This window comes from Hippichthys cyanospilos, chromosome 2, assembly GCF_059441005.1.
Source record: "Hippichthys cyanospilos isolate Australia breed blue-spotted pipefish chromosome 2, RoL_Hcya_1.0, whole genome shotgun sequence".
Lineage (NCBI taxonomy): Eukaryota > Metazoa > Chordata > Actinopteri > Syngnathiformes > Syngnathidae > Hippichthys > Hippichthys cyanospilos.
The window spans coordinates 18,972,786-19,000,582 of record NC_142370.1 but is presented as its reverse complement, the minus strand read 5'-3'; the positions used below and the strand labels follow the sequence as shown (position 1 = coordinate 19,000,582).

General features: G+C 39.9%; 1 protein-coding gene and 1 long non-coding RNA gene across 4 annotated transcripts in view; one reads left to right on the top strand and one right to left on the bottom strand.

Annotated features, from left to right (window-relative positions):
• iqsec1b (IQ motif and Sec7 domain ArfGEF 1b) overlaps window positions 1-27,797 on the bottom strand; it is a 104,889-nt gene that overhangs the window by 76,362 nt on the left and 730 nt on the right. For both annotated transcript variants that reach the window (XM_088409108.1, XM_088409115.1), the window contains exons 2-3: window positions 9,352-9,381; window positions 390-500 (exon numbers count right to left, since the gene is read on the bottom strand). In XM_088409108.1, the coding sequence (XP_088265234.1) occupies window positions 390-500; window positions 9,352-9,381 (141 nt within the window). The remainder of the gene's footprint in view (window positions 1-389; window positions 501-9,351; window positions 9,382-27,797) is intronic.
• On the top strand, window positions 26-5,697 carry LOC148427725 (uncharacterized). Of its 2 annotated transcripts, XR_015864922.1 has the most exons (4): window positions 26-638; window positions 1,081-1,129; window positions 4,186-5,124; window positions 5,397-5,697. It is a non-coding gene; the product is annotated as an uncharacterized LOC148427725 (long non-coding RNA). The 2 variants fall into 2 exon arrangements; XR_015864921.1 differs by lacking the exon at window positions 26-638 and having other exon boundaries at window positions 765-1,129.

The following is a 27,797-nucleotide window of genomic DNA, read 5'->3' as shown; positions in this document are numbered from 1 at the left end:
TTAAGTCCGTCCCACTGATGCCGCTGTCTGCACTTACATCTCAGCACTTGCTGCAAGACTGTCTCACAGCTCAGCTCGGGCTAATGGGCGAGCAGAGCCCAGGGCACATACAGTAGATACGTGTATCACATTTCATTAAGCCAAAGCGTAATAAGCTCGGCATGCTCGCTGCGCATTCGGTCACACAAATAGCCGTGTGGAATTGCATCTGTTGGATCATGAAATGCTGGCAACAGCTGGCGGTTGCTCGGACGTTACCGCACAAAATATGTGGCGTCCAGAGCACGGGCGGGCGTGACTTTGAAAGGTTGACGACACGACGGTGTGGAATGCCTTGCTGTGGCCATCGGACAAAGAAGTGATCGTAAAGTAAAGTAATTTTACTGTACCCAAAGGAAGCGGACTTCCACTTGCGACACGGGATGACTCCTCGGCCGGGGACGGGCGCTAGGCTAGCAGGAGTCTCTGCTGGGACTTGGACAGGCAGGGAGGCATGTCTCCTGTAGGAAGATAAGATTACAGGTGCAAAGGTTACAATAAAGAATAACTGCTAAACAAGTGATATGTAAGGGCACTTATTAAAACAACAACAACAACAAAAAGGCCAACGATGCAACTCAGGTTCATTATCCTTTGAGGTAATAATGCAGTTCTTATCCTTTGTGTCCCTTTGTGCTTTTACATACTTTACTTACTGTGATCAAAATCATGATGCAATGGACGTTTTTCACAGATTTCTTTATAAATGATGCAAAGGACACTTGGCACAATTTTATAGTCATCAGTCATTAGATGATTTGAATATTTTTTAACACAATTCCCAATAAAAACAGTATTTTCATGAAAAAAAAAAAAACGTATAATCCATTGTGAAATTATCACACGATGAAATTTCAAGACATTTCATCAATTGTAAAGAAGTCATAGTAGTAATTTGTTGGACTTGGAGCATTTGCTAAGTCAAAGCTGTTTGGGTCATAAGAATCTGTGGAAGTCAAGTCAAAAATGTTTTTTACAATCATTAGTTCGACGTGCCTCCGCGAGTGTAAACATGGCACTCATTGTTTTTATCCATCTCAGCGGGCCGTTTGCTGTTGCGAAAATTGCATCTCAGCTGGTTGAGGCTCAGGTAACGACCACACAGCTTGCGAATGTCACATGACCAAACTCGGTGAGCCGTGATTACCATTGGTCAAGTTACTTCCAAAATGTCATATTTTATAATACTAGTTGCTTAAAACTGAAATGAACACATTAATTGTAATAAGTAAGTAAACAAACAATATTACAGTACGTGTAGAGTAATGAGTTTTTCACCTTTACATTACTTTTACATTGCGGAAATAATATTGATTCTGACATTTTAAAATGAACAATTTGCAACCATAGTTGGTAAAGTAACCTTATAATGCGGATCTTTAACCATTTCAACTAAGTTACTGTAAATGTTTCAACTCTATGAAGGGAGATCACTGCTTATGATTAATATTTGTATCAATAACAATATATCCATCCACCTATTAACTTAACCACTCCTCATGAGGCTCGCAGGCCTATCCCTGGTTTTTGCAGTTAACAGGATGCATTTATAACATATATACATATATATATATATATATATATATATATATATATATATATATATATATATACACAGCAGAGTGACTACTTGTCTCCCTTTAAATAGGCATAACTGAGGGGTACCGACAATTTTGTCCACGTGTGTGTTACGAATTTTTCATCTTACAAATGTGGACCGCGGCGTTTTTTGTCCCCCTCTTACGCACAAACCTTTAGTCTTACGAACAATCCAACATGCCGGTCGGTGTGTCCGCACTATTTTTTTTCGCTTTGCTGCATCAACAAAATTCACTATTCTCGCATGTCACGGAAACAATGATATGCTATTGGTCATATAAAGTCACAGTCACGGTCTCAGTCACGGAGATGCGGATATGCTATTGGCCGGCGTCACGTCAATCACAGAAATGCCGATATGCTATAGGCCGAACTTCTTCATCTAGCTTGATGGCACAGCTGGTCGGTGTGTTGTGAAGACTTTGCAAACTTTATCTGTTAGACATGGCTTCTAAAATTGCAAGTGGCGGTAAAGGAAGAAGTAAGAGGATGAAGACAATAGAAACGAAGCAGGAGATAATAAAAAAATATGAAGGAGGCGCATGCATAGTTAACCTTGCTAGTGAGTATGGCCGTAACCGCTCGGCAATCTTCTAAGGGCAAGACTTTTCTTGCCAGGGGACGGACCTCGGTCAACAACAAAATGGAGAGGCTTCTTCTATTATGGATTAAAGAGAAGGAACTCGCCGGTGATATGTTCTCGTTTGAGAAAATTTCTATTTAAGAAAATAAATCAATAAATTCTGCGGGTTGGTCTCTGCTCCTCTCCGCCTCCACCCAGCTCAAGTCACGTCGCCCCAAAGGTATATCTCGTTTTTCCTTTGTATATTTATGTTATTTAACTTAAATGTACAGTAGATTATGTTACTAATTTTTAATATGTGTATAAAGTCGTGATGTTTTTACCGAAGGTTTTTGCATGCGTTGCACGCATTCACTAATTAACATAGGTTTGGATTGCCCGTCATACGAGCAATTTGAGTTACGAGCATAGCCGCTCAATGGCTTAAGTTCGTAACACGGGGGCCCACTGATGTTTGGTTCAGTAAATAACTCCACTACAACTATACCATAAATAAAATAATGGACATACTTGCATTGGTTCACACACAATGCAAAGATAAGTTTATATTGCCTACTTAACCATTGGTCGAGTGATATATGAGGTACAATTGATCGAACATAAGGAAGGAAGGAAGGACGACAGACAGACAGACACAGATAAACAGATGAAGTCATTAGGTAAAGTAATCAAACGTGTTAAAGGGAACCCTTATTGAGAGAATTTTATCTTATATGATAAAAGATTGTAAGATTTAAAACTCAAATACTAAAATTACTACACGCTCTTGAAGTAATTTTCTCTAACCTGGGGATCACCTTTCAATTGCGAAGAGATCAATTTGTTACACTGGGAGATTAGCTCTGATTTTGTAGTGGAGTATAATGGCCGGGAATATCACCAAAGAGCCACACCGCACCGTATTATGTTACATTTTTTGGGCTGATAAGAAGTGGAGTAAGCCCAGGGTGATTTCTTGTGGACGTAAACAAGCAAAGCTACGTTGCGCTCTTTCGATGCATTTCAAGCACTTGATCGATCACGACTGCTCAAAGAGCCCACCCAGTGCTTGGGGTTATAAAAGGAGCCCAAACGTCTAAACACCCTAAAGAAGCGAGTGAAAAGAAGAAGGAAAAGATGCGGCAAGATATTGTGTTTGGATGTGTACAAGCCGTTAAAATTCTTGACATCCCATAAGTAGTTTCTTCCCTTTGTGGCACTAATACTTGCTTGTTTTTTTTTTTTTTTTTTTTTGTGCAGACTTGCGTTACGGGTTTCGACAGTGATGTTCACACTTTTTGCTGGTACAGACAACGTGAGTTTGTTGGTCCACCAATATTAAGGCCATGTTGGAGTGTTTGATCTTGGATTACCATGGCAACGACAGAGACACCGCTTTCCTTATTTCAAGCCAGTGTTTTGAAGCGGGTTAAGGAATAATTATTGTATTCTTCTATTCATTTTATTTGCATAGGGAAAAATAAAATGTGACACTCCAATGCGTAGCACTTGCATGACTTGAATCATTTCACAATGACAGCCATTGACAAGACTACACAAAATTGAATACTATTGACAAGACTACACAAAATGGAATACTATTTTGCAAAGCAGTCAGCATTATAAAGGTTTAAAATGACAACTTTAAATTAGCTAATGTTAACTTAGAAAGACAAAATCGATATCTCTGGCTCAAGGGATGGCTTGCTGTGAGCCCGTGGCATTGCACTGCCTTAGGAATAACAATGAATGCTATGCTGTTGTCAGGTCAACTTACAGTAAACCGAAGAGCACACACATATATCACACAATCTAGACCAGCAATCCTCATTAATTCCATGTCCTCACGTTTGTTCATGTTACAATGGAAAAAAAGTGTAAATAAACAAATACAAAACAATCTCAATGTATCCATGTTCAATGTGATGTGCCATGAGCTATTTTGTCCTCTCGATCAAAGCTGCGAAATTTCCATATTTCCACAGAGACACTACTGAGCAGTGCCCCCATCAGACAACAACCAACGAAGTTTCTCCAAATGTCAACATGGTCAACATGCAATCACAATCTCGGTCTCCCAGCTTCTCTCTAGGGATTTATGTCTTCAGAAAGATATCTAGGATCTTCTGGCATGACACAATAAATACACAATCACCTATCCTTCCATTTTCTGTACTGCTGCATATCCTCATGATGATCGTGTGAGTGAGGTGTTGCCTATACCAGGGGTCACCAAACAACCGGCCCGCTGGCCCATACCGGTCCGTGGATCGACTGGTACTTAGCCGCACGGGCTGGACCCAAAATCATTCATTATTTCCATTGTATGTATTATCTGAGTCTGAAAGATATTTTGTTGTGAAAAACGCTTTAGTTTGAAAACTGGCCAGATTTTCTTTGATTCGTTTCAGTCACTTAAGAGCCAACATTTCACACACATAGAATTAAAATGAGAGAGGAACAGATATCTTGGAGTGTGTCTTTGGGAAGGGGAAAGGGCCCGGCGAACAGACAGGAGAAGAGCGTACAACTTCAACGAAAACTAAAAATTTTAACAGGAAATACCAGGAGTTAAACTTGAAATAATGAGTCATCACTATAAGGACCTTGTGCGCTATTGTCTAGCCAAACCGAGTGAATCTAGCATGGCTGTCCAAGAAGATGATCAACTGCCGGGGATCGCGAATGGCAACACCTTGACATTATATTGGAGATGACCAAAAACATAAAATAAAACAAACTGAATTTGGGGACCAATGGCCTATACCAGCCCGGCAGGATGCCTGTGATGTTTTGCATTTGTTTTTTGTTTTTTAAGTGTGATTTGTTGCTCGCATTCATCTTAAGTTTCTTTCGCGTGGCTCATACTCCAATCAGCTCCTATTTGATGAATGCTGCACCAAGGCCCCGAGTAACATCATTGAGTAAGTATGCCACAGCTGCCGGCATTTGCTGTTGTTCTGGCACAATGAATTATTAATTTCAGAACCGCTAATGCCTCCGCTCAGCAAGAATTCAAGGAGTTTAAAGTAGTTTCCTGCCTTGCATTAATGAGTCCGATTGTGAGAAAAATTGACATTCTATTGAAAAAAATACCGTGCAAATTAAGTGAAAGGAACTAGTGTGTTGAAAGCTAAGGGTTTATGTTTGAAATGACGTAGGCTATGTGCTTCAATAAGACTTGTTTTCCTAACAGTGTATTTAGGGCTGGAGCCGCTGAGGAGGACATCGCCGACCCACATTGTGCTGCATTAGCAGTTTTGTTTCATTTTTGCCTTCCAAGGTTTATGGTGTTTGTGATAAAGCTATATTACAGCCTACATAGAATTTGGCTCTGGCTCACAGCAGCTAACTAATGTGCTACTGAAAAGCAAAAATGATCTCTCCTAATGGAATCTTTTTAAAAATGATTATCCTATTGGTTATATTTGGTTATTATAATCCCCCCCCCCTTTCTTTTTTGTAATTTTTATTATGAAAAGCGCCGTCTAAATAAAGTGGGCCACAGCTGTTAAATTGATCTAGAGGAAGCACTGATTCTTCTTTACCACTTGTTTTCATCTGGGTCGCCTGTGAACTGGAGCCAATCCCAGTGAAATTAGAGGAAGTGGCCCGCCTCCGAGGTAGGGGTAGAGGCCCGCCTCAGTAATGTACATCACTATGACATCAGCCATGCAGAGTGAAACACACAGTCCTTGTTTATAACCAACAATGATGCCCCAGAACCAGTAGGTTCTATTGTTATTTATTTCTGCTTCACACACATGTGATGTCTTGTTGAATCTCTGCATAGCATCTACAGAATAATGCAGGATTAAAGGAACTTTAAGGAACTTTCATTTCAGTGGGTCAAAGGACACTAAAAAAAAGACAACACAAAAAGGATCAGACTCTGCTCAATCTCTACAAAGACGAGCATTGCTTTTTATGGCAACCGAAAGAGTGAGACTACACTGGACAAAATCTGGCATACGTACACAGACACATCCGGTCACTGTAAACACAGCCATCAGATGTATCGTATATGTCAATAAACCGCATATGGACTGACCAATAATGGAACAAGGACTTTTGTTTTCGGCTTTTAGGCTGCCTCAACAGTTGCAACGTCGAGGTGAGTTTTCAAATTAGGGTGGAAGAGAAAAGGTTTTGCCAAATGTGCCAAGCTTCACTGATTTTTTTTAAATGTTTTCAGCAAATATGACCTGATGGAAGCTAGATTCCTTTGTTTTCCTGAACCTAACTCTAGTCTTGAGGTGTAAGTTGATTTCTGAATTTTTGGTTGTTATATTGGACTCAGTCTACTTTCCTGATTTTTTGTTATTTCATTTTAAATTACTGTTTAAGTACACCTTGTCTCCGGTCTGTCTGCAATTGGGTCCCAAACTTCCCACCATGCTAGGACATGACAGTAACACAAAATGTATCACTCAGGTCTAGTTTGAAGTCACCAAGATGGTAAGAAAGCTCCTTGACGGCATGGTCGCTGGGGTGGATATGTCCACTCGGAGTTCCGAAAGGCTTTGAATGTTGTTGGGCCTGTCCTGGTTGACACGCCTCTACAACATTGTGTGGATGTCGGGGACAATGCCTCTGGCTCGGTAGAGTGGGGTGGTGGTCCCCCTTTTTAAGAAGGAGGATCGGCAGGTCCGTTTCAACTACAGAGGGATCACACTCCTCAGCTTCCGGGCCGTGGAGCAGTGGACCAGCTCTACACCCTTGGCAGGATCCTCTAGGGTGCATCGGAATTTGCCCAACTAGTCCACATGTCTTTTGTGGATTTGCGGAGGTGTTCAACCATGTCCGCCCGAGTGTTCTGTGAAGGAGGGTGCTTAGGGAGTATGGTGTACCGAATCCCTGGTCCCTGTAGCATGGATGTCAAGGTTTGTCAGTGAGTCAAATTTGTTTCCATTGAGGGTTGGGCTATCATGGCTGCCCTTTTGTCACTGATTTTCATGGACAGAATTTCTAGGCACAGATGAAGCATTGAGTGGGTCCGGTTTGGTGGTCTCAGTATTGCATCTCTCTTGAAGATGGTGCGGTGCTGTTCGTGTCTTCAGGCTGTGATCTTTAACTCTCATCTGAGCGGTTTGCGACCAAGTCAAAAGGTCAATGATCTCTTTATTTATACCTTACGATAAATTTGTTTTGCCGGCAGAAACTCGGCAGTCCAGGTCAAAACACACAAACAACCATACTGTACATCAGGCAGTGCAGAACTTAAAATGGCAGTCGTTAAGAGCCATAAAACCCCATGAGATCACCAAGATCAAAAGGTTCAATGGACTATAAGCGGCACCTGTATATAAGCTGCAGCAGCAAAATATGAGCAAAAAAAATATTTTTGTCACAGATAAGTCGCACTGGACAATAAGGCGCAGGTAATAACATCTTTACGCTAAAAGTTGGAATATGAATTTGATCATTTTTTCTATTTTTTTTTTTGTAATTGTCTACCAACAGCAACATCCTTTCTTTAACAGACTGAACATGTCTACATGTTTAGTCCCAAGATATTTGTAAAAAAGGACACATTGCACATATTCCATATATGCAATCATAAATACATAAATAAAATAATATATACTGTGTACTATATATAAAATTTACACATCATAAAGTTACCCCAAATGTTATACATTCTCTTATTCAATTTAGACACATTTTTTTAATAGTATATTTTAAAAACTCTTTTTGAGCACAGCCATTGATTCACATCATTTCAGTTCCATTTCATTGCTGTTCCATAAACTGAAACCTCAAACAAGTGCACACATTTGCTTGCTGGTGGCTAGCGAAAACCAAAAACAAAACAACAACAGATAAGCCACACTGAACTATAAGCCGCAGGGCTCAAATCATGAGGAAAAAGTCGCAGCTTATAGTCGGAAAAATATGGTAGAAGTGTGGAAAAAAATGTTTAAAACGTTTTGGTTTGTTTGTTTAAAGTAAGTAATATTAAGTATTTCTATGTGAGTCTGGGTTTTTAAATGAGAACATTTGTACTGCCCGGAAGAACCACAATCGTACATAAATCATTTCAACCAATTGGAAATTTCATTATCCACTCAGCCGTCTGAACAAATAAAGCTGTCACCCAAAAGTGATGCACAAACTCAGGAGAGGACAGGAAACTGCTTTAAATGTTAAAAGCATCTCACTTGTAACCAGTGCCATAGTTATCTGTCACCTCTTCTGACATTATGAAAGACCTTCCAAAAAAGATGATGACGACACAAGCAGGTAAGTGAGGCTTTTGAGTGGGTCGTCTCCACCCTTGCCTAGCTTCTAATCACATCTGAATGAAGCCATCCATCCTGATTATAGGACTGCGCACCAATTAAACATTGCCTTGTTGTTATTCCTCAATCATTAGCCACGGAGGCTGCACGGGAATAGTCCACCGTTATCGGCCATGGCTGCATGAAACCTGTTTGTAACGACACTTTGGAGTGGGCAGGGTTCGTATATTTATGTCGCCCGTGACACATTCAGTGGCATTTTTATTATTAATGATAATGATAACAAAGCTCGCAAGGCAAGTAGCACACAAAAAGTTAAACCAAGCATCTGACTCGTATCACAATATGGGGTATGAACAGGGTGATGGATGTCATGACAACAGGTCTGCTGTGCGCAGAGAACTGCTTGGCTGCAGCAGTGATTTCATTTTTGATCTTTGATAAAAGGCAACCGAAAACAAAAGAGGCACAGTATATTGAGAAATTCACATTTCAGTGATTTGGAAATGTCTGCCGTTGAACTTGAAAGGGGTGCTATTGACTTTATTAAGAAATTCTTTGACACAAAGTTGAGGAAAGCCACGCAAAACAGGTAGGCATACACAACTACTTTTCACTGAGGCATGGCTTGAAAGGCACATGCACAACGCAAGTGCAATCATTAAAAATACTGAGATGAGTTGAAGGAAGGGGAGGTATGGGTAACACCTACACAGCTGACCAAGTTGCAAGATCATGCAACCCGAGGGAGGACGTAAACGCTGCCCAAAACAAAAGACAGTCATCGGAAGAACTGTGAGAAACTGACCAACACAGTCAAGGAATATTTTTTCATACCATGGCCCTCAAGCACAAAGTAAGTACAATAAATCTAAAAGGTAAATATTGATTTTAAGTTTTAAACTTTACCTGACCATCCTGGATGCGTCTCCAGCAGATCTGAAAGATAAGAAACAAGAAGAGGGGTTGAAAGATTTCTGTTGAAATTGAGTGAAAATTGAGATGACATGCCAATGCAAATGCAGACAAGCAGTATCATAAAATGCCTTATTAAACCGCATCATTTATATCAGCAGCTTTACGGCTAAAGCAGTCAGGTTTGGGTCAAACTCATTCACACACACGCACGCGCACGCACACACACACACAACAATGTCAATTTGAAACTCATTTGCATTACGACAAATTGGTTCCTATTTATACAACTAGAGTCAAACCCAGTATAGCTGTGGTTTAGCACCAACGGATTCGTATATTCATTAATTTAAAAAGAATCATGGGTGTCAGATTAACAGATTGGAATTGTAGTCATAGTTCAACTTGCTCCAAAATTATAATCTCTAATTTTATGCATGCTGTATGCTGATTAGATCCGTTTTTATGCATAGAGCTGCTCGCGTTTGAGTCGTTGGGGCTTGGAAAACAAAGGTCAATCGCACCTTGTAGTCGACACTGTTTGGCTGTCGCTATGTTTGATATAACCTGATGGACTCCTATTGCAGGTGGGAGGCATCTTCAGGAATAAAAGGAAGAAATGAAAATGGAAGACCATAAACCAGTAGCCCTTCGTATTACTCGGTACCAAAGAAGTAGATGTCAGTTTCAAAAGGTTGGTGACCCCTGTTCTAAAGCCATACACCACAATAGCACAATGTATAAGATATAAATGTATAAAAATAAAGAGTGGTCGAGGGATTTTCTTTGAAGTGTTCACCCAACAGTGGGATACCAGCTTCCGTTTGATTTGGATGTTGCGTTCAATTTTGTAAATCCTATTGAACCATTCGTGTATTTGTTTAACAAAACATAAAATTCCAGTTTATTTAAGAACAATGCATGTACGCCACCATGAGAGCCTCAATCTGGGATTGGCAAACCACCCCTCAGGTGTCGCATCTGGCTCTTTAGCGCCATCCAAGTGGCTCACTGGAGCTTTTTCAAAAACTGTATTCAAATTGAAAATAGATTGGGGGTCTTTTCTGTTTTAATATAGTTTACAAACATGCCACAAACGCTAGTATTTTCCAATGCTGTAAAATTTAAAATGCATGTTACATTTCAGCATTTCTGTCAATGAAGATTTGCATTATGCGTCAAGATTGCGACGCATGTTTCTTTCGGTACTTGTTACAAAAAAAAAAAACGGGTGGGTGTTTGATGGGTCATCGAGCCTCTTTTCCCAAGAGAAACATAGCTGAGGACCAAATTATTTGATTTCAGTGCCAATGAGGAAGGAGTGCCTGCATGTTTGCTTTGTAATGAGTTGTCAATAACTAAAGCATCCTATATGTCCTGTGATGTCAAAAAACGAAACACCACACTAAACAGGTAGGAACATGATCATGTCATAGGCATATATTTGGTAACAAATTGGCTCTTTTTATCATTTCTCAATATATATTTGGAATGACACATAGCGTTGTGTTGCTCAGAATAAAATTGACAAAAAAAAAAAAAAAAAAAATCAGATTTCTTTAATGTACTGTATATCTGTAATGTCCTAGAGTTAAAGAACCATTCTGCAGCAGTTACATGGTGTGTCTCTCTCTCTCTGGAATGCATATGCTGCAAGGAAAGTAAAGAATTAATCATTTAGGCTCTTTACTGTAGCCTACTTAGTCACTTTGATAGTAGGCTGATGTCGATAATATAGACATTTATGACATGTGTTGCCGTCATTATAAAACTTATATGGCTTTACATTTTTTTGTGGCTCCAGAAAGATTTTTAGTCTCCCCCTCCAACATTTTAGGTTGCCAACCCCTGACTAGGTGGATCTGTCATCAATAACTGTACTCATCTCACTCAAACTCACCGCTATGAGTAAATAAACAAATAAACACATTAACAAATGTGTATGAAAATAGAGGTTAATCAATGTTGGACAATAAAAGGGCGCAATCCAATCATAACTGGAGATGTTCCAGGACAAGACTGCAGACAATGATAGTGGATGAGTGCAAACATCGAGTGACCTGCTTCTTCTCCATGGCAACTGCAGACAAGGCTCACAGGCTCCAGTGGCCCTGCAGCTACGTTTAACATGGACGCTATTAACAAATTTGGTGAAACAGAGGCTACACCGCCAGAGCAAATGTCACCCCTGGCTTGATGTAAAGAAGGCAGTTCAAAGATAGACAGAATCATATTGTAAAAACAGCAACTGCAATATTTAAAAGGGGAAAACATTTGAATACATCAAACTCCCTGTCAGCTGGAGATTTTTTTTTCCCTTTGTTGTATTTTATTATTTCTGATTTCTCTCCACCCAAGAATTTTATAACAGCAAATGCTCCGCTAGAGATTGTTCAGAAAATATGAACAAAGATGTCTTTATTCCATAAAGCGTACATCAGACTTCTGCGTTTCATCCAAGCAAGCCCAATTACAAGTGTGCAGCGGGGCTGAGGCAGAAATCTAGAGCTTGGTCAATAGAACGCAATGAGATTCATTGACACACAAGCCAGAGTCCAGAGCCAATGGCAATTACTGAAGCTATTGATTGCTGTGTATACAATGCATCACTGAAAAGAATGAAAGGCTGGACCAAAACCATTCCTCACATATGTTTTGTGCAATGAATGATACATGTTCATATTTTGCAATGCTGTCTGCTCAGCCATGTTGATATGTTTCAAGAATGGGGCTATATTGTGGAGAGATGCACTGCGAAGGTTCCCTGCCTGCCTGACAGACAGACGAGTTAACCATGAATGCACTTGCCACAGGCACTCCTCAGACTTCGAACTACTGCAGTGCACATTTTTACTTAAATTATTCAACTTTATACAATAACAGTAGTACTGTTAACTCTTTTCGTTTTCATGTCTTGGCCGTACGTGAGCCACAGTTGCCCTACGAGTTTGCACTCGGGTGTCTAACTAGAGTCAAGCAAGTAGCTGAACAAACATGATTAAAAGGCAGAGTTTACAGTTGAAATTCCAATTTATTACAAAAGATTTATTAGGAAGCTTTCTTTCCTCTTTCCTGATCTCTTGCAGCCGCTGGTGTGTGATTGACTCAAAGAACTTTATATGCTTTGTCTTAAAAAAAAAAAAAAAAAAAAAAGTTGCAGTGTTCTTACCTGACTGGCCAAGCGATTGTCAGTCAGCTCGAGGGGCACTCTTTTAAGATGTGGCCACTCCCACAAAACACGTGATTGGCTCCCGGCGTGGCAATTGACCAATGAAGGCAGCACTTTTAACCACTCCCACTCAGAAGTTGAAATCCACTTCTCATTGGTACCCGCGTCTTGTAGGAGTGCTCTTTGAGCTGACTGACAAAATGCCTATTTTAGTACTTACACTTAAAGTTAACAGCACGTCTCTGGTTCTACAGTTACACCGCAATTGAAACACAAAACAGCAATATAAGTGTAACACGAAAACAAAGTCAGCTAAGGAATTTAACCCGACGCTGCAGTACACCATCATGTTTATTATCCCCTATTTGAGGAATGCAGGGAACGAGAGAGAAGTTCACAATCATGTCCACTGGATGGCATTATCATGCTTTACATGACGTTCAATAAGTGGATGTCGGTTTTCATCTATAACTTCCTGCCCTACAACTATAGAAGACGGTTTCATTAACATCTAAATTTCATCTGTCACATACACTAAGTTAATCAAGGTATTCCTGAGGTTGATTTTTTTTTTTTTTTTTTTTTAAAAGGCTTTAATTAGGGAAATAAAAAACTTCTAGCGTGCATTTCCTGGCCAAGTGCCAATCAGAGAAATAATGCAAATTTGGGTGCAGACCAATTGGTTACTTGAAAGAGTTGCCACCTGTACTGGAAAGGCATCCCAGAATGCTCTTAGTAGCAAGAATTTTTTTCTTCATGTAACACACATTTAAAAAGCAAAAAAATAACTACAAAATGTCACAACACTTAATTCTAACCATTAGTTTTAACTTTTGGTCGGGGAGATTGTGTATACGATGACTTTTCGTTTTTAAAACCAGGACTAAAAGGGAGCAACTACAGATAATCTCCAGTAAAGTCAGTTGTGATCTACAGTAGCTGTGAATTGACAAGTTGTGAATTGAACCAACCCAGTTTATTCACTCAACTGAACTTGTTTCTCCACTGCTTGCTGTCAAGTGGACTGCAGGCTGACTGCAGTCAACATAGGAGGTAATCATGCAAGTCAGTTGAATTATATTTCAAGATGCATAAAGGGGGCGTGGCAGGCTGACGGCCATCCGGCGTAATGTCTATCCATTCCGAGGATTACGCCGACGGATGAAAATTGCTATTCCGACATTTTTAATTTGTCGGGTTTTTTTTTTTGTTTTGTTTGGCTGGTTTTTGTACATTTCCGTCATCCGTCTGCAAAACGGGCGTTCGCCGGCAATGGTAAATGGTCACAAGTGAATTAAGTTCCCCTTTGAATGCGATCACACATTCATCAAGCAATCTTGTAGAGCAGACAAAGCTCATTTGTCGAGTCGTAAAATGAATGGTTCCCATATTTCAGGGCCTTATCTAAGAGGGATCAAACTATGAAATAATGGATACGCACATGCAAGCAACGTTTGCGGTCTTTTGGAAATGGGCAGCGGCAGCCAAATTTAAAACTATCACATTCCCAAAGCCATTTCAATAATGCAGTAAATGCCAAATCCCAGCGGAAGTATCACTCCACAGGACGGCCCGCTCAAGGTCCCCCCGCTGTTTTGCACGCAGCCTATCTGTGGCACATCTGCATCTCAGACACTTCCTGAAAACAAAATGTTACGCCTCCATCTCCAGTGACACGTCAAGCTGGCTTTTGTGGCACAGGCATTGATGCAACTGTCTTTTCTTCCAGAGTGTCTGGCAGGGACGACGGCCTGTTTCCTGTTGTCAGGGGAGGAAGCGGACAGCGTACACTCCCAACCCTGAAAAATGCTGACTCAGAGTTTATCAATCTGCGTTTCTGCAAGAGTAAGTGCAACTGGACACGAGTGCCATAATGCACAAGACTGCTCATTTAATCATAGGAGCCTGCCTCGCTTCAAATGAACTGGAACAACATCTACTGCGCAACAACTCAGTGCCTGTGGAGGCTCAAGCGCTTTCCCCTTAAGTGTTTTTATCACCAGGGACAACCTGCTTCATTGTAATTATAAACCCGCTGTTTGTGAGCAGTGTTGGGCCTTCAGGAGTCACTTTTCCATCTTATTACTGCATATATAGGAAGGCAGATAGGTAGGACATTAAATGAAATGCATATGCGGCTATTTGCTCTGCTGAGCTGAGAGGAAATTCGGATACGATATACTATGTGTTTTACCGATAAAGCACTTTCGAGCAGGGAGAGGAGGCTTAGCAGTTTGTCAGGGCAATTACATAAAACCGAAGGGTCAAATGTCATTGACCTTTGTGAGGAAAGTAGATGGAAGCAGGCTTTTTTGACGCATCTTTTGGCAGGTGCTGTTTGAATGTACCCAAATACTTGCAAGCTAGTAATAAAGGAGCTCCATGGTGCCATAAAACGTCACCAGCAGGAATTATGCCATAGCAAAAGCTGACATTAAATGATCAATTCACGATACCAGACACCAAATTGAACCAATCACTATCAGTGACAGAGATCAAGTCTTGTCTGAAAACTTTTTTGTTTTTAATTTGCCTTTAGAATGGAAACTCAAGTTCCATCCCATCCATTTTGACACCATGGCAAGCAAACGACGTGGCCGAGAACTCATTGTCTACCATACGAGCCACAGTCATGGTTTCCTGAAATAATATTCTTTGGGGACGGCGATGTTCTCTCAAAGTCCATTTGAACGTGTGTGATGAGATTTTCGTGGGTACTCCATTCATTCCAAAACATAACGCCGCAGCAATTCAGCGTTCAGCCAACTGAGATCAATACTTCTGCCTCCTGCGTGCTTTTCAAACTTAGTCAAACAGGAAAGCATTCCGTTTCACTGAGTGGCAGCCACAAAACACGTTAAGCTTCAAACAGTGATGGAAATGAATACATCTCAGCCAAAGCTTGGGTGCCTCATGCCTCCCCTGACAAGACTGTCACCAAACAATCGATGACTTGAAGCTGCGGTCAGCTAGAACAGCTCACTCACACTGACAGCATCAACTAAGGAGCTCAGCGTTTTCAGTAAGTATTTCATCTTTATTGTCCGTATTTAATAAGAACTAGAGGGCTGCAGTCAGGATAAAACATTTGAGTGTATAATTCCGCACCGCCACTTTGATGAAGCGCATGCACACACAGTACAGTACATGTGCCTCTGGAACGAAAGTGTGCTCTGCACCCACTTTCTCAGCCCAGCGCGTCACTGAAGCACATTCATTAGTTTGTACGGATTCTTGGCACATTCCAAAGATGTAAATGATCTTCATTAATTAACTTCTTATTACAGTTAGAAATGTGTGCGCTTAAGCAACTTTTAAGAGTTAATCAAGTCCTCCGTGATGGTTACTTTGCAATAATTATCCATTCCTCTATTTACACTTACAGCTTATCCTGTTCAGGGTCACAGGTGAGCCGGAACCTATTTCAGCTGACGAAAGCTAGACGACTATCTTGCTCTATCTTCCTCTATCTTCCTCTTACGTATACAGTTTCTTCCACTCAATCTACTCCGTAGTATGCTAAGAATGTAAGTCTATTCATTTATTAACCGTTCATTATGCCCTTATTGCTCTATTACCGTTATTTTTTCCCCTTATTGCTTACCTTATTATTTGCTCAATGATGGAACGTAGTCAGCTCGGGGAAGTGAACGGAGTAAGAATTTCATTGTGTGGTATTACTATGCATATGACAATAAAACTCTAGAATCTTGACAGACGATTGGACTGATTGCCTGTCAATTACGGGCCACATATAAAGACAGACAACCATTCAGGCAACTCACACGTGAACCACTAGATCAGTGCATATTTCTAAGAAGGAAAGGGTTCAAATTAGCATCTAGCTTCATCATGCTTCTCCTAAGTGCAAGTAAAATCCTTCAAATCGCCTCGAAGATGGCCGGGGTTCGTCCTCTGTGCTATTACCAGACAGTTGACTTTGGTCCGTGTTGTATTATAAACAATAAGTCTCGTATTTCTTTTAAAATTTACTTTATTCACAGCTCAGCAGTCAGCACACAGCACTTATGTATTTGACATGACTTCTTTGTGAGGTTTTTACCATCTTTTGCAATGTCCTGTATGTCATTGCCACTCAGTGTCCAAATTGGGACCCGACAGCACCGTTTTATTCCGTTCAAGTCCCTGCACTTCACTGCACTCCTTGAAAAACAGTTATACAACCGCAAATCTTGATGGGGGCATTTTTCTTTCTTTAGATATTTGTATTACGGTGTATGAACACACCCCGATACTACATTTCCCACAATGCAATGGTGGCATGCCTGCGAGCCAGCTTCATTCATCAGAAGTCATTAGCTAGCATAATTGCAAACATCAACTTTCAAATATCGATCAAAAATGGCAACATTGAAGATGGAAACTGAAAATTGTGGGTTTCAAACAGCGTGGCGGTAATGAAACAGTATGATCTGAGAAGATGGCATCATGAAACAAGACACACGGACAAAAACAAGAATATGGATATGAAACGTAGGCTACAGGTGGAAGTGTTAAAACGAGGCTTTGTTCATAAAAGGCCAATCAGAAATGCGAGGCTGCCGTGTCGGTAGAAGAGCTCGCAAAATCAGCCAGGCCATTTAGAGTTGGATTTTATCAAAAACTCAACTGTATCCTTCAAGTTTAAAACACATTTTGCAACAACTTTTTTTAAACATCTGCTGTAATGTCCTGACGATTACAATGACGATTACAATGACGGAAAGGGTTAAAATTAGCATCTAGTAATACTGTATATTTGTTAGGTTTTCAGTAGGTTTGATTAGTTCCACTAGAGTCGACTATGTGCAGTCTTTTTTTAACTTTTTTTTTTTTAAAAACATTTGATCAGTCTGGCCCTTAGCACTTAGTTAAAAAGTTTTAATTTGGCCCCCTGTCCATTTGACGTTGACACCCCTGTTTTAAGGCCAGGCTATAGAGAGTACTGTGTAAAGGTATTTTTCAAAGCTTTTTATTGTTTAGTAGAATGATGGGGGTTTTTTGTTTTTAATTTATTTATTTTTTGTGGAGGAGCATTTTTTTTTGGAGGGGGGGGGGGGGGGGGGGTCGGCGATGATCTGATAGACTGACAATGGCGCAAGTCTGAATCAGAGTCGGATATGACTAATAATTACCTAAATCCACATCTCTGGACACACTACTCTTTCCCCGCTTTCATTCGCTATAAACAACTGTTTTTGCTTTGCTTTATTTCCTGTTTTAGGGTGCTGTGTTCACCAGCAGTTAACTTGCTGTGTCTGCTTCCTGCTGCAAGTTGAAAACAACCCTATGTAAGCAGTGACTGTGTTACAGCTAAACGATGAGCTGGAATTCTCGAAAAGGTGTCGCAAAGCTGACAGCACAGTTGGATGGTAATGACATTCGTTAACCTGGAAAAGTTTGGTTTCAAAAGTCACTTTAAAGTTTACATTTCCCCTGGCATTTCTTCACACAGGCAGATCAGTTCATCAAAGTTTGACTCTCAACAGTTCATAACTTGAAAAAAAAGATATACAGTACTGCATTAAGACGCCTCTTTTAGATTCTGCACAAAAATCAAAGGATACGCACACCTTGTGACGCAATGAATAGCGGCAATCAAAATGGATGTGTGCAGTATGTACTATGAATACAGGAGTGGAAGGAATCGAAGGCGACCCAACATTTTATTTCTCAGCCAGCGGGAAGTCCCGCCCTCACATCAAAATCTGGACTCCCTGCAAGCAAAAATTAGTTTTTTTCCTATTTCCCATCTCTGAAGATTTGAGACATTTTTGCATAATCCTTCAAGCAGAGTGTATTTGTATTTTTTCTTCGCTTTTTCAAAAATTACGGCTGAAGTTAATCCAAACAATGTTAGAGATGGCTTTAAGCTTTTGTCCAGTCATGCCCTGTGTAGATTCCTGTCATATTAATAATAATAATAATAACAAAATGTTCTATAGTACACTTAATAAACACAAACTAGTTTAAAGTGGACTTTTGTTAATTTCCCTTTAGTTTTTCCCATAAAACTGCCCCAAAATAATCCAAACATTCTGCATTTCGCAAGTACAGCAAGTTTTTAATTAAACAGTTTGATCTAGTTTAATTAAACTAACTGAGATAAACTTAGCTTCTGGTCATTACCATAATGTGCAAACACGTAAGTCATACTCCACACCGCAATGCAGCTCCACTCCCCAAATTTGTGCAGTTGCTGCATATGAAAATGAATCCAGCAGCCGTTCATGTGAGCCACTTATGCGAAATGTTTACGAAACAAACTACCGCCCACAGTTAATCTGCATCTCAGAAAACGCCAAGCCCACCAAATATTGGTTGTCACAAGCCACACTGGCCCAGGAGAGGTTTGTTGGACATCCGTCGATGCGAACCAAGACGTGTGACCACAAGCTTCTCATCTGTGTTTGTGTGTTCAGCTGTCAACTGCCTCCGCCACATCATCAGCGGTCCACATAAATACACGGCACACACACCTGGCAGACAAACAAGCGGCAGCTTTTCAAGCATTTCTCTGGAGGTAGCGCGTGACAGATTGTGTCCAATTTAGCTATAGCATCAGCCCCCCTTGACAGACGTGAGGTGAATAATTGGACAGGGAGGCAGCAAAAACAATGAGAGGCAGCTTATGCCTTCTGACCCCTTCAAGGGCTTTTAGCCCATTTGACACACAAAAAAAGAAAAAAAAAACGCTCGCAGTCTTTGCAGTGAGATGATTTCACAAGGTGAAATGGGTCAGCCATGGGATGCAAGTAAGGAGTAGACATTTTTGACTGGCAACAAAATTGAACATATTTGGCTAGGATACTTTAAATGATAAAAACAAAGTAGTTTCCATATTGCCACATGGTTTTGAGCGGCAGTTTCACAAGCAAAAAAAATCCTGTTTGGTACAAATTATACCAACATGTTCAAAAATTAAGTATTTAAACGGTATTAGTACATGTTATGGTTTTTGACGATGATGGATAAAATCATTTTCCTTTAAAATTTTTCCACCATTATGCAACAGGGTATTAACTTGTGCATGCACATATCCCTTTGGAATAATCAACATTATTAATTCATAATAATGTTTAATCAACAGATTGATTGTAGCATTAGTCATGACAGAAAGAACTTACGTTTGTTACATTTTTTTTCCTTTTCTTGTCCACACAGTGAGAGCATAAAAATAATTACAAATAAATAAATACTACTGTTTGTTCCAGTTTTTTGTTTCTTCAAAAATATTGAAATGATACACAAATGATTAGACATACAGACGGCATATAGGTGTACATGTTGGAGACAGCCAGCTAGCTATCTCGATAGACAGACAGACAGACAGACAGACAGACAGACCAATGCTGGTTGAAAACTTCACACCACTATGCGGGAATGATTCTCGGCAATCACGAGCGACATACAGTACGTGCATTTGTTTTTTGTTTTTTTTAACTCCGACTGAGACGCTTTTGTTTTGCCCAAGACATAAACCCTGAGTGACCTTTGGACCAAGCAAAACTGGCCAAAGTGAATCTAGTCCCAGTTTGATTTGTCACACACGATTGCAAGATTATTTCAACACTGCAACAGACAAGAAAAAACTGTGCGATCGAAACTAGGGAGAGAGACCAAATTTTAAAGTCCGGTGGATTTCAAGGGAGCACAGGTACTGACACAGTCCTTCTTTTTACCGATTGCTCATTAGAAGTTACACGAAGACAATGACTATCTTGACTACAGTGACATCAACAAATGTGAGGTCGGCAGCATACCTTCCGACCTCCCTCAGTGTGCTGGCCTTTACCAGAGGAGCCATTAGAGGGGAATAAGGGTGCCCATTAAAATCATGACTATCCTCTCCAGGGGGACGACCGCCCACATCAATGAACACCCAGCAGACGGCCTCTTAATAGGCTTGATTAGACTAGGAAGAGGTCAGGAGGATGAGCGCAGCACAGACGCAGGACGCGCCTGCAGTTGTTTGGGAGTGCAAGTTGAAAATTGCATTTGCCCATTGCTTGAGGATTTATTGGTAGAGCTCGAATGCAAATCATCCCAGCGTAGACATTAATCTAGCAGGAGTATTTCATTAAAGGGGGCTTCTGTGGCAAGAGGCAGTTCGCGGGCTCATAAATATAGTTTGACGCACTGATTGTTCAGCAGATCACAGGCTAAATGAGTGGGTGCCGCCGGACACAAGAAACAGCCTTCTTCATGCTCTCCTTTACTGCCACAGGAAACCAAAACATCGTGAAGCTCGTACCTCGCTTTGTCTGAACATGCGGGATAAACTTGTCAAACTGCGGCCAAACTTTCATCTGGGCAGTAAATTACAACACGGACGCCTAAGTGCAGACACAGCAGCAAAACCCAAAGGTACGCTGTACTAAATAGGGCCGGGGAAAAAAAGACGACCAAGTCAAGGTAAGTCAACTTTGAAAATAAGTTGACTAAAAATACCATCCTCAAAGCGCTGCCGGAATCATGTTTACGTCTGCACGGACCTTTCTTGCAAACGCACACGATATCGCAGTGACAACAATTAAGACTACTCCCCTAAAAACTGACGATGTCAGAAGTTTGGGTTCATTTCAAATTAAAAATGTGTAACCAAAAGAAAGTAAGACTCAATATTTCAAAGTGGAACTGATATACTACAGTTTTTTCAATAATTGCCCTGCCAAGCTGATAATTTTTCACTGAGTGTACTATACGCATGCTATGCTAGACTGTCACGAATAATCGGCACGATCATTACAAAAAATGCCCAGCCTGAAGAAAGAAAATGAACAAGGATGAAAAAAAAAGAAGAAAGGTAATAGCTAGCATGCAAATGCTAACCGCGATTGCCCGCCACTTAGCAAAAGCGAAAATTTTTGGGGTGTCTAAAAATTCGTACGTATAGAAGATAATAAATAATGAGGACTTATATCCACTCACAACAAACAAAGAGTGAGTGTGACCGTCCTAACAAATATTTGTATGACGCAAATTTGACTGAGTCGTTCAAGTGTACATTGAGTTCTGTTTGAAATTCGATGTCTGTCTTGCCTTGATAAACCACAAATATGCATTTTCCATGTAGAACTAGAGTTGGCTTGCCCCCTAAAATAGATGTATGTATATATGTATGTGCGTACGTAGGAAGGTACATACTGTACATACATACATATATAAATACAGTATATAGTTAAATCCAGGTGTGCCAAACTGCAAATTTCGGGGTCCACTGTAATAACGGTGAGCCATGTCCCTTTTTTTTGTTTCATTTTGCAGCAGAGTTCCGCAAATCAGGGTACTGCACCAACCAACTTCAACATTATGACCTCTTGCAAAACATGATCTGTAAAGTATTCCACATTAGTTTTATTAACTATTAGATGAAATTATCAATATTTGTATTTGTTTGGCTAAAATTTGTAGTTGTGCAGAACTATGTTGAAGCATCATGCTGAGAGTTGTTTCCAATGTAATGTAACTATTTGAGGTAAGCAAATTATGAGACACAGCCATCATTATGATGTGGTCCAGTCAAACACAGCTGCACATTTATCACAATAATAAACATCTAATGGTTTAATAAATGATGGTTGATGAATTGGATTACAAAAAAATCATTTCTACTTGTTTATTCAAAACATACAACTGGAGAGTGCAGACATTTCAAACCATTAATAAACTTAATATTCAGTTACTAGTTTGGTCCACAGAGTCGCAAAAAAATGGGACCAATGTTGAATGTAAAAGTAAAAGTTGGCAAATGTTTGATTTTCATTCAACATAAAGATAATAATTCTGTTTATGTGGAGGACTCCAAAAACCCAACGGAATGCTGAAATTCCAAGGGTTTGGGCCATTTTGTAGCCAAAAGTGATACTTATATCCTGTTTTAAGGCTATGCTAACTCACAATTTTTTTATGAGTTAAATTATGTACCCTATGTTGTTATTTACAGCATTGTCAACACCGGAACTACTTCAGATGAAGCTACAGAATAAAAAAAATAAAAAATAAAAAATAGAATGTGAAGAAACTGAAATATTTTTGTAAGCTTTGAGCAAAGTGCAAAGTGTCACTTCTGCTCATCAGTGGTCCAGACAAATATTTTCACCAGGCTGGCTTGCCAGGCAAGGTGTGAATGCGAAACATGCATAAACAGATCCATGCACCAGCATCGCGATAAGAAATCAAAAATGAGTCTCACACACTATTCCACTCAAAATCCCAAAGGACAGCTTTGGTGGAAGCGATTAAAGCACCTACCTCCACTTATCATGCAAAAAGATATTCATCAAAACAAACACTTTATCCACAGATTCATTTGTGACCTGTGATCACTTTACAGTGGCTGTAACGGAGCAGACCGCATGCGGGGGTGGCAGACATGCAACAAAGTGCCATTTATCATCAACATCGAGAGCGGGAGTGGGCCAGCCTATTTGGTGTTGCTTGTCAGCTAATTCCATTGTGAGTGCCAGAGATGCAACAAATAGCAGAGAGCTGCTAAAACAAACACCACTCGGAGTGAAACCTGGATGTGGTCAGCAGAAATTGCACTATGGGCCAGGGCGGACATGGCACTCAACTCCCAGAAAACATGATAAGCGTGTGAATTTCAATTCTGGCTTTGACACCAACTTTCCCTTTACTCGGCTTTTATTTCAAAGTCAGAAAAACAGGAGGGATAGCAAGGATAGCTACAATCTGTGTCTGTTCTACAGGTTCATTCAAATACTTGCAGCACTAAGATACAGTATTCTGAATTCCTGATCAACGATGTCCCCAAATTCCTGTTGTGCAGGAATCACATGAGCGTTCTGTTGACTCACCACTATCAGCAGCGCATCACATTTTCTGCGCTCCACACTTGGTTTTCAAAGGACGGTAGACTGGGAAGCCTGTACCAACAGTACTTTTTAACTGGGGTCTTCAATCCTGGTCCTAGAGGGCCAGTGTCCTTGATATGTTGGATGTTTCGCGCAGATGACCCCAGGGAACCCCCAGGGAAAAGGCTTTGTTTTTTGTCATGTTTAATTGCAATAAAATAAGAATTTACTTTTTTTTTTTTTTTTTACATTTCAGGCACTTGAGTCTTTTGTTTCAGTTTTAGACTAGCTGTAACGTGTATAAACACCGTAAAAAAAATGATGATTAGTTGTTGAAAGTTGATTTATATTGCTTTTTCTTTTGTAATGTTAAAAAAGGGATACAGGTTTAGGTATATATAATGATAGATAATAATTTTATTTATAGCCCGCACATCAAGTGGGAGGGGGGCATTCTCTTTCCTTGGGGGGCTTGGCAAAATATAATTGGAGCCACAAAGAGGAGCTAAGCAATTCACAAGACATGCCAATATCATCTCATAATTTTTATTTAGCTCAAAGTGAAGAACGCAAGGGAGAGTACCAGTAATTCACTTAGATTGCTTGTTATATTGGTGCAGTGATTCCCACATGTCGCCAGGCACTTTTTGGCAATGATACACCACACCGCAAATTATTTTGGAGGCTCCTGGGGGTTTTTAGGCCGCACAGTAGCTATTATGTTGCTCCCCTCCCCTCTCACAAACTCGTGAGTATGTGTTGAATACACGCAAAAACACATGTAATTGTCACTTTTTAATACTGATATCAGAACATTCCTTTTGGGGTCATGTAGTAAAATAAATATGACCCACAATTTGACTGTGAGCTGTGAGGAACAATTTAGCATTAGCTATCTAGTAGGCCCTACACTTCCACTAGTATAAACCATGATTCTGTTCTGTTCTGTTCATCTGTCTTCATGGGATGAACCGAAATACTTCAGTTCAAACGTGTGTAGTCAATACAGGTCCTATACAAAATACCTACAGAAATTAATGCAAAGAAATATTCTCGATCTTTACTTCTCTTCTTCAGTAAATTAAACAGACAGTAAATTCAACTTGGTCAATCGTAACGACCTCTATTCACTGTACGTGGAAAGACGGAAAATGCAACTGATGCCGAAAAAAGTTGATCGTTGATGCAATTAATGTGAGGTCATTTTCAGATGTGAATACTAAACAATTAAAGACAGTGCTTCATACACAGTTTGAGTTTTCAGGCTTGCTACTAAGCTCACTGTTTATCAAAGAAAACACCCTGTTTGAGCTCAGTTTCTTTGCCTCCCAGCAAGATTCATCACATCTAATTTTCCCTTCAGGATCAACAAAGAAGGAGACAAGTGTAAACTCATACTGCGGAGGAGGAGTCTGATATCAAATGTTAATTATAGGGATTTAGAGGTAGACGTAGATTTGGCTACCACACATACTGAATGGCCTTATTCCGAGCAAAAGCTATCCATCTCCCACAGGCAGTTGATTCTGATAGCCGCCAGTAGAGACATGACAGTCATATTGATTGCATTACTTTTTGGATTGAAAGTAATTCAACTAATGTATCGAAAAGTACAACTTCTTATTCCAAGATGAACTGCCTGTTTACAAATGGCCTTTATTTCCGCAATGGGTTTTAATAGATTAGTGGTGTGTGTGTGCATGTAATTTTAAACCAGTTAGGTAGCTAGTTTCACAATTGTCCTAGGATAGCTAAAAACAGAACTTTATCATATTCAAACAAGTGCAATTAGGTCAAAACCTCGCCTTGAATGAGAAGATGCGGATGTAAATATATGCATGCAATACATACATATATTTCATTCAAAAGCAATGACGACCACTCGTTTTTCTTTAGTTAGCTGATTGTTTCTTGGTACAATGAATTATTAACAGTTGTCCACAATATGAAAATGTGTCCATTGATAAAGCAAGAAATTCCGTTAATTAACGCTGACGGTCCACAAAGGTAAAGTGAAAACCATTTCTTGAAGTTCAGGGAGAATGCCAAGCGTGTGCAAAGCAGTGCAAATGGTGTCTATTTCGATGAAATTTCAAAATAGAAGATAAAATACAGTCTCAATTATTGCGCCTTTTTTGGTCATGTACATCACTCCGCCTGTTAATTCATAGATTTGATGCGTTCAATCAGAATCAATGTTAATAGTCGTTAAAACAAAGCAAATGCATTGAAAGAAGATGTGTCTAAATTTTTGGCCTGTATTGTGCATTAAAATTTTCTTTTATTAGACAGATGTATCTTAAACAAAAATGGCATTTCAGACGTTTACAGTACTGACAGGTTAATTCAAACGTATGCAAAATGACAACTAAGAGCAAACCTGCATGTTTTCGAATTATTGGCTCATCAGCAAGCTCAGCGGGAGCTTGAAAATGATCCTAATCATTTGAATCAGGTGTGTTTAAGAGAGCAGCATCGAAAACATGCAGGATTGCGGCCCTCTGGGTCTGGAGTTTGAGATCTATGCCGGAACCGAATGTACTCATTCCACTTTTAAAATCAAATCATCCTTGAATCGTTTCACCTTGTTCTTATCGAAAACTGTATTGAATCATCTTTTATGGAGAGACTACCCGCAAGAAGGTATACAATAGGATTTTTTTATTTTTAATTTTAAAAAATATTGGGAGGGTAAGCGGCTCTAGAAAATGGATGGTTATTTAGTGTTAGTAATGCCACCTTAGCTATTGGACGATCAAAGTCAGATAAAAGCATACAATGGCACATGAAAGTATTGATTGTATGTCTTTCGGTCTACCATTGCCAAGACGATGTTTATTTTGTTGTTGTTCTTGGTGGCTTTTTTTTTAAATGTGCAGCCCTATTATTCACAGGGTTAGGGTTACATGTATCACAATCTTTGAAAACCTCTGTCTCTCAGAGCTGGACAGTCTTAATGTTCACACAGTCGATCAGAGACAAAATTTCAGAAAAATCTGCACTGTGACCAATATCTAATCCATATTAGAAAGTTCACTAAAGGTCGGAGTTAAATCATCTTCGAGTATCATTAGCTAAAAAAGCCATATTGTTCATTTGTAACCCGTATTGATTTGATGCCAGGCGTCTTCATGACACCAGCCACAAAGGTCAAGGCACCATCACATGACCCAGCAAACAGTAAAAAGACAAGTCAAATGTCCAGATGCTGAGGCCTTCTGGAGGACTGAAGCTCACGGCAGAAACAACCTGACAGTACAGACAATCCTTATCTGAAGCTGTGCAGCCTGCAGACACAGCCAACAAACAACAATAGTACTTTCACCAAAGAGGATATGTTTTCTTTGAAAGTTAATGGAAAAAAACCCATGAGCTAAAATTTCCAGTGCCTGGGTTGACAACCAGTCCAGAGTACACCAAACATCAACTGGAATAGACTGATGATTGTGAAAGTACTCAACCTGTTGATCACTTTTGTTGACCTTGGTTTCCACGCAGTTCTGAATAACTATTTGTATTTGTATTCAAAAGTGCTGGGGGTGGAATATGAGTCTCCTGTTTTGTTTTGTGGTCATTTCAGGACAATTTCAATGTCATTAGTGTCTGTGAGGCTATTACATGGACCATGGCGGAGAGATTTGCACTCTTCTAATGCCCTGTTGGTTACGTAACAAATCTTAGCTGAGAATGCTCCTTTTCCCCCCGAGGTTGCAGCCTTTGCATTCCATATATCATGGATTAATGTGGCTGACCATGCATGTGAAATAGACTTTCAAGACTTCTCACGGATTTTTATGGCATTGGCTTTTGTCTGTCACGTTACGGAACCTTTGGTACAATGTCACACACAAAGTGTCTTTCAGAATTTCTGTGGCCAAGTAAAACTGACCCATCAGGGTATTAATAAACTAACCTGTCATTTCTACCCTAAGTGTCTCCTGTCCCAGCTGGCCGTCAAAAATATTGCACTGCAAAGACAACGTGTTATATATATATATATATATATATATATATATATATATATATATATATATATATATATATATATATATATATATATATATATATATATATATATATATAATTTTTACATTAATATGTTCTGTGCGTGCCCGCTAGTGCTAACACAACTAAATTTTGTGTTTGAGGAATATGACCGAAGCAGCAAGCTCTACCAGTTTTAGCTTCTCGGAGGGCGGACATTTTTCCACTAGCTGTCGACTGAAAATGACATCACTGTTGCGCCGGGAACAGCCAATCACGGTCCACCTGTTTTCAGATTCGGTCATGAGACTTGGCCAGCTGAGCCTTTTTCAACTTCGCTTTCGTTGAAGTTCCGTTATCTCACAAATACTTATCCTGCTTTCTTTCTGGGAGCTGAGCTAGTCCTTTTTGCCTACAGTCAAAGTCAACCGGAGCTGTATTAAAAAAAAATCCAGAGACAAAAAGTTTCT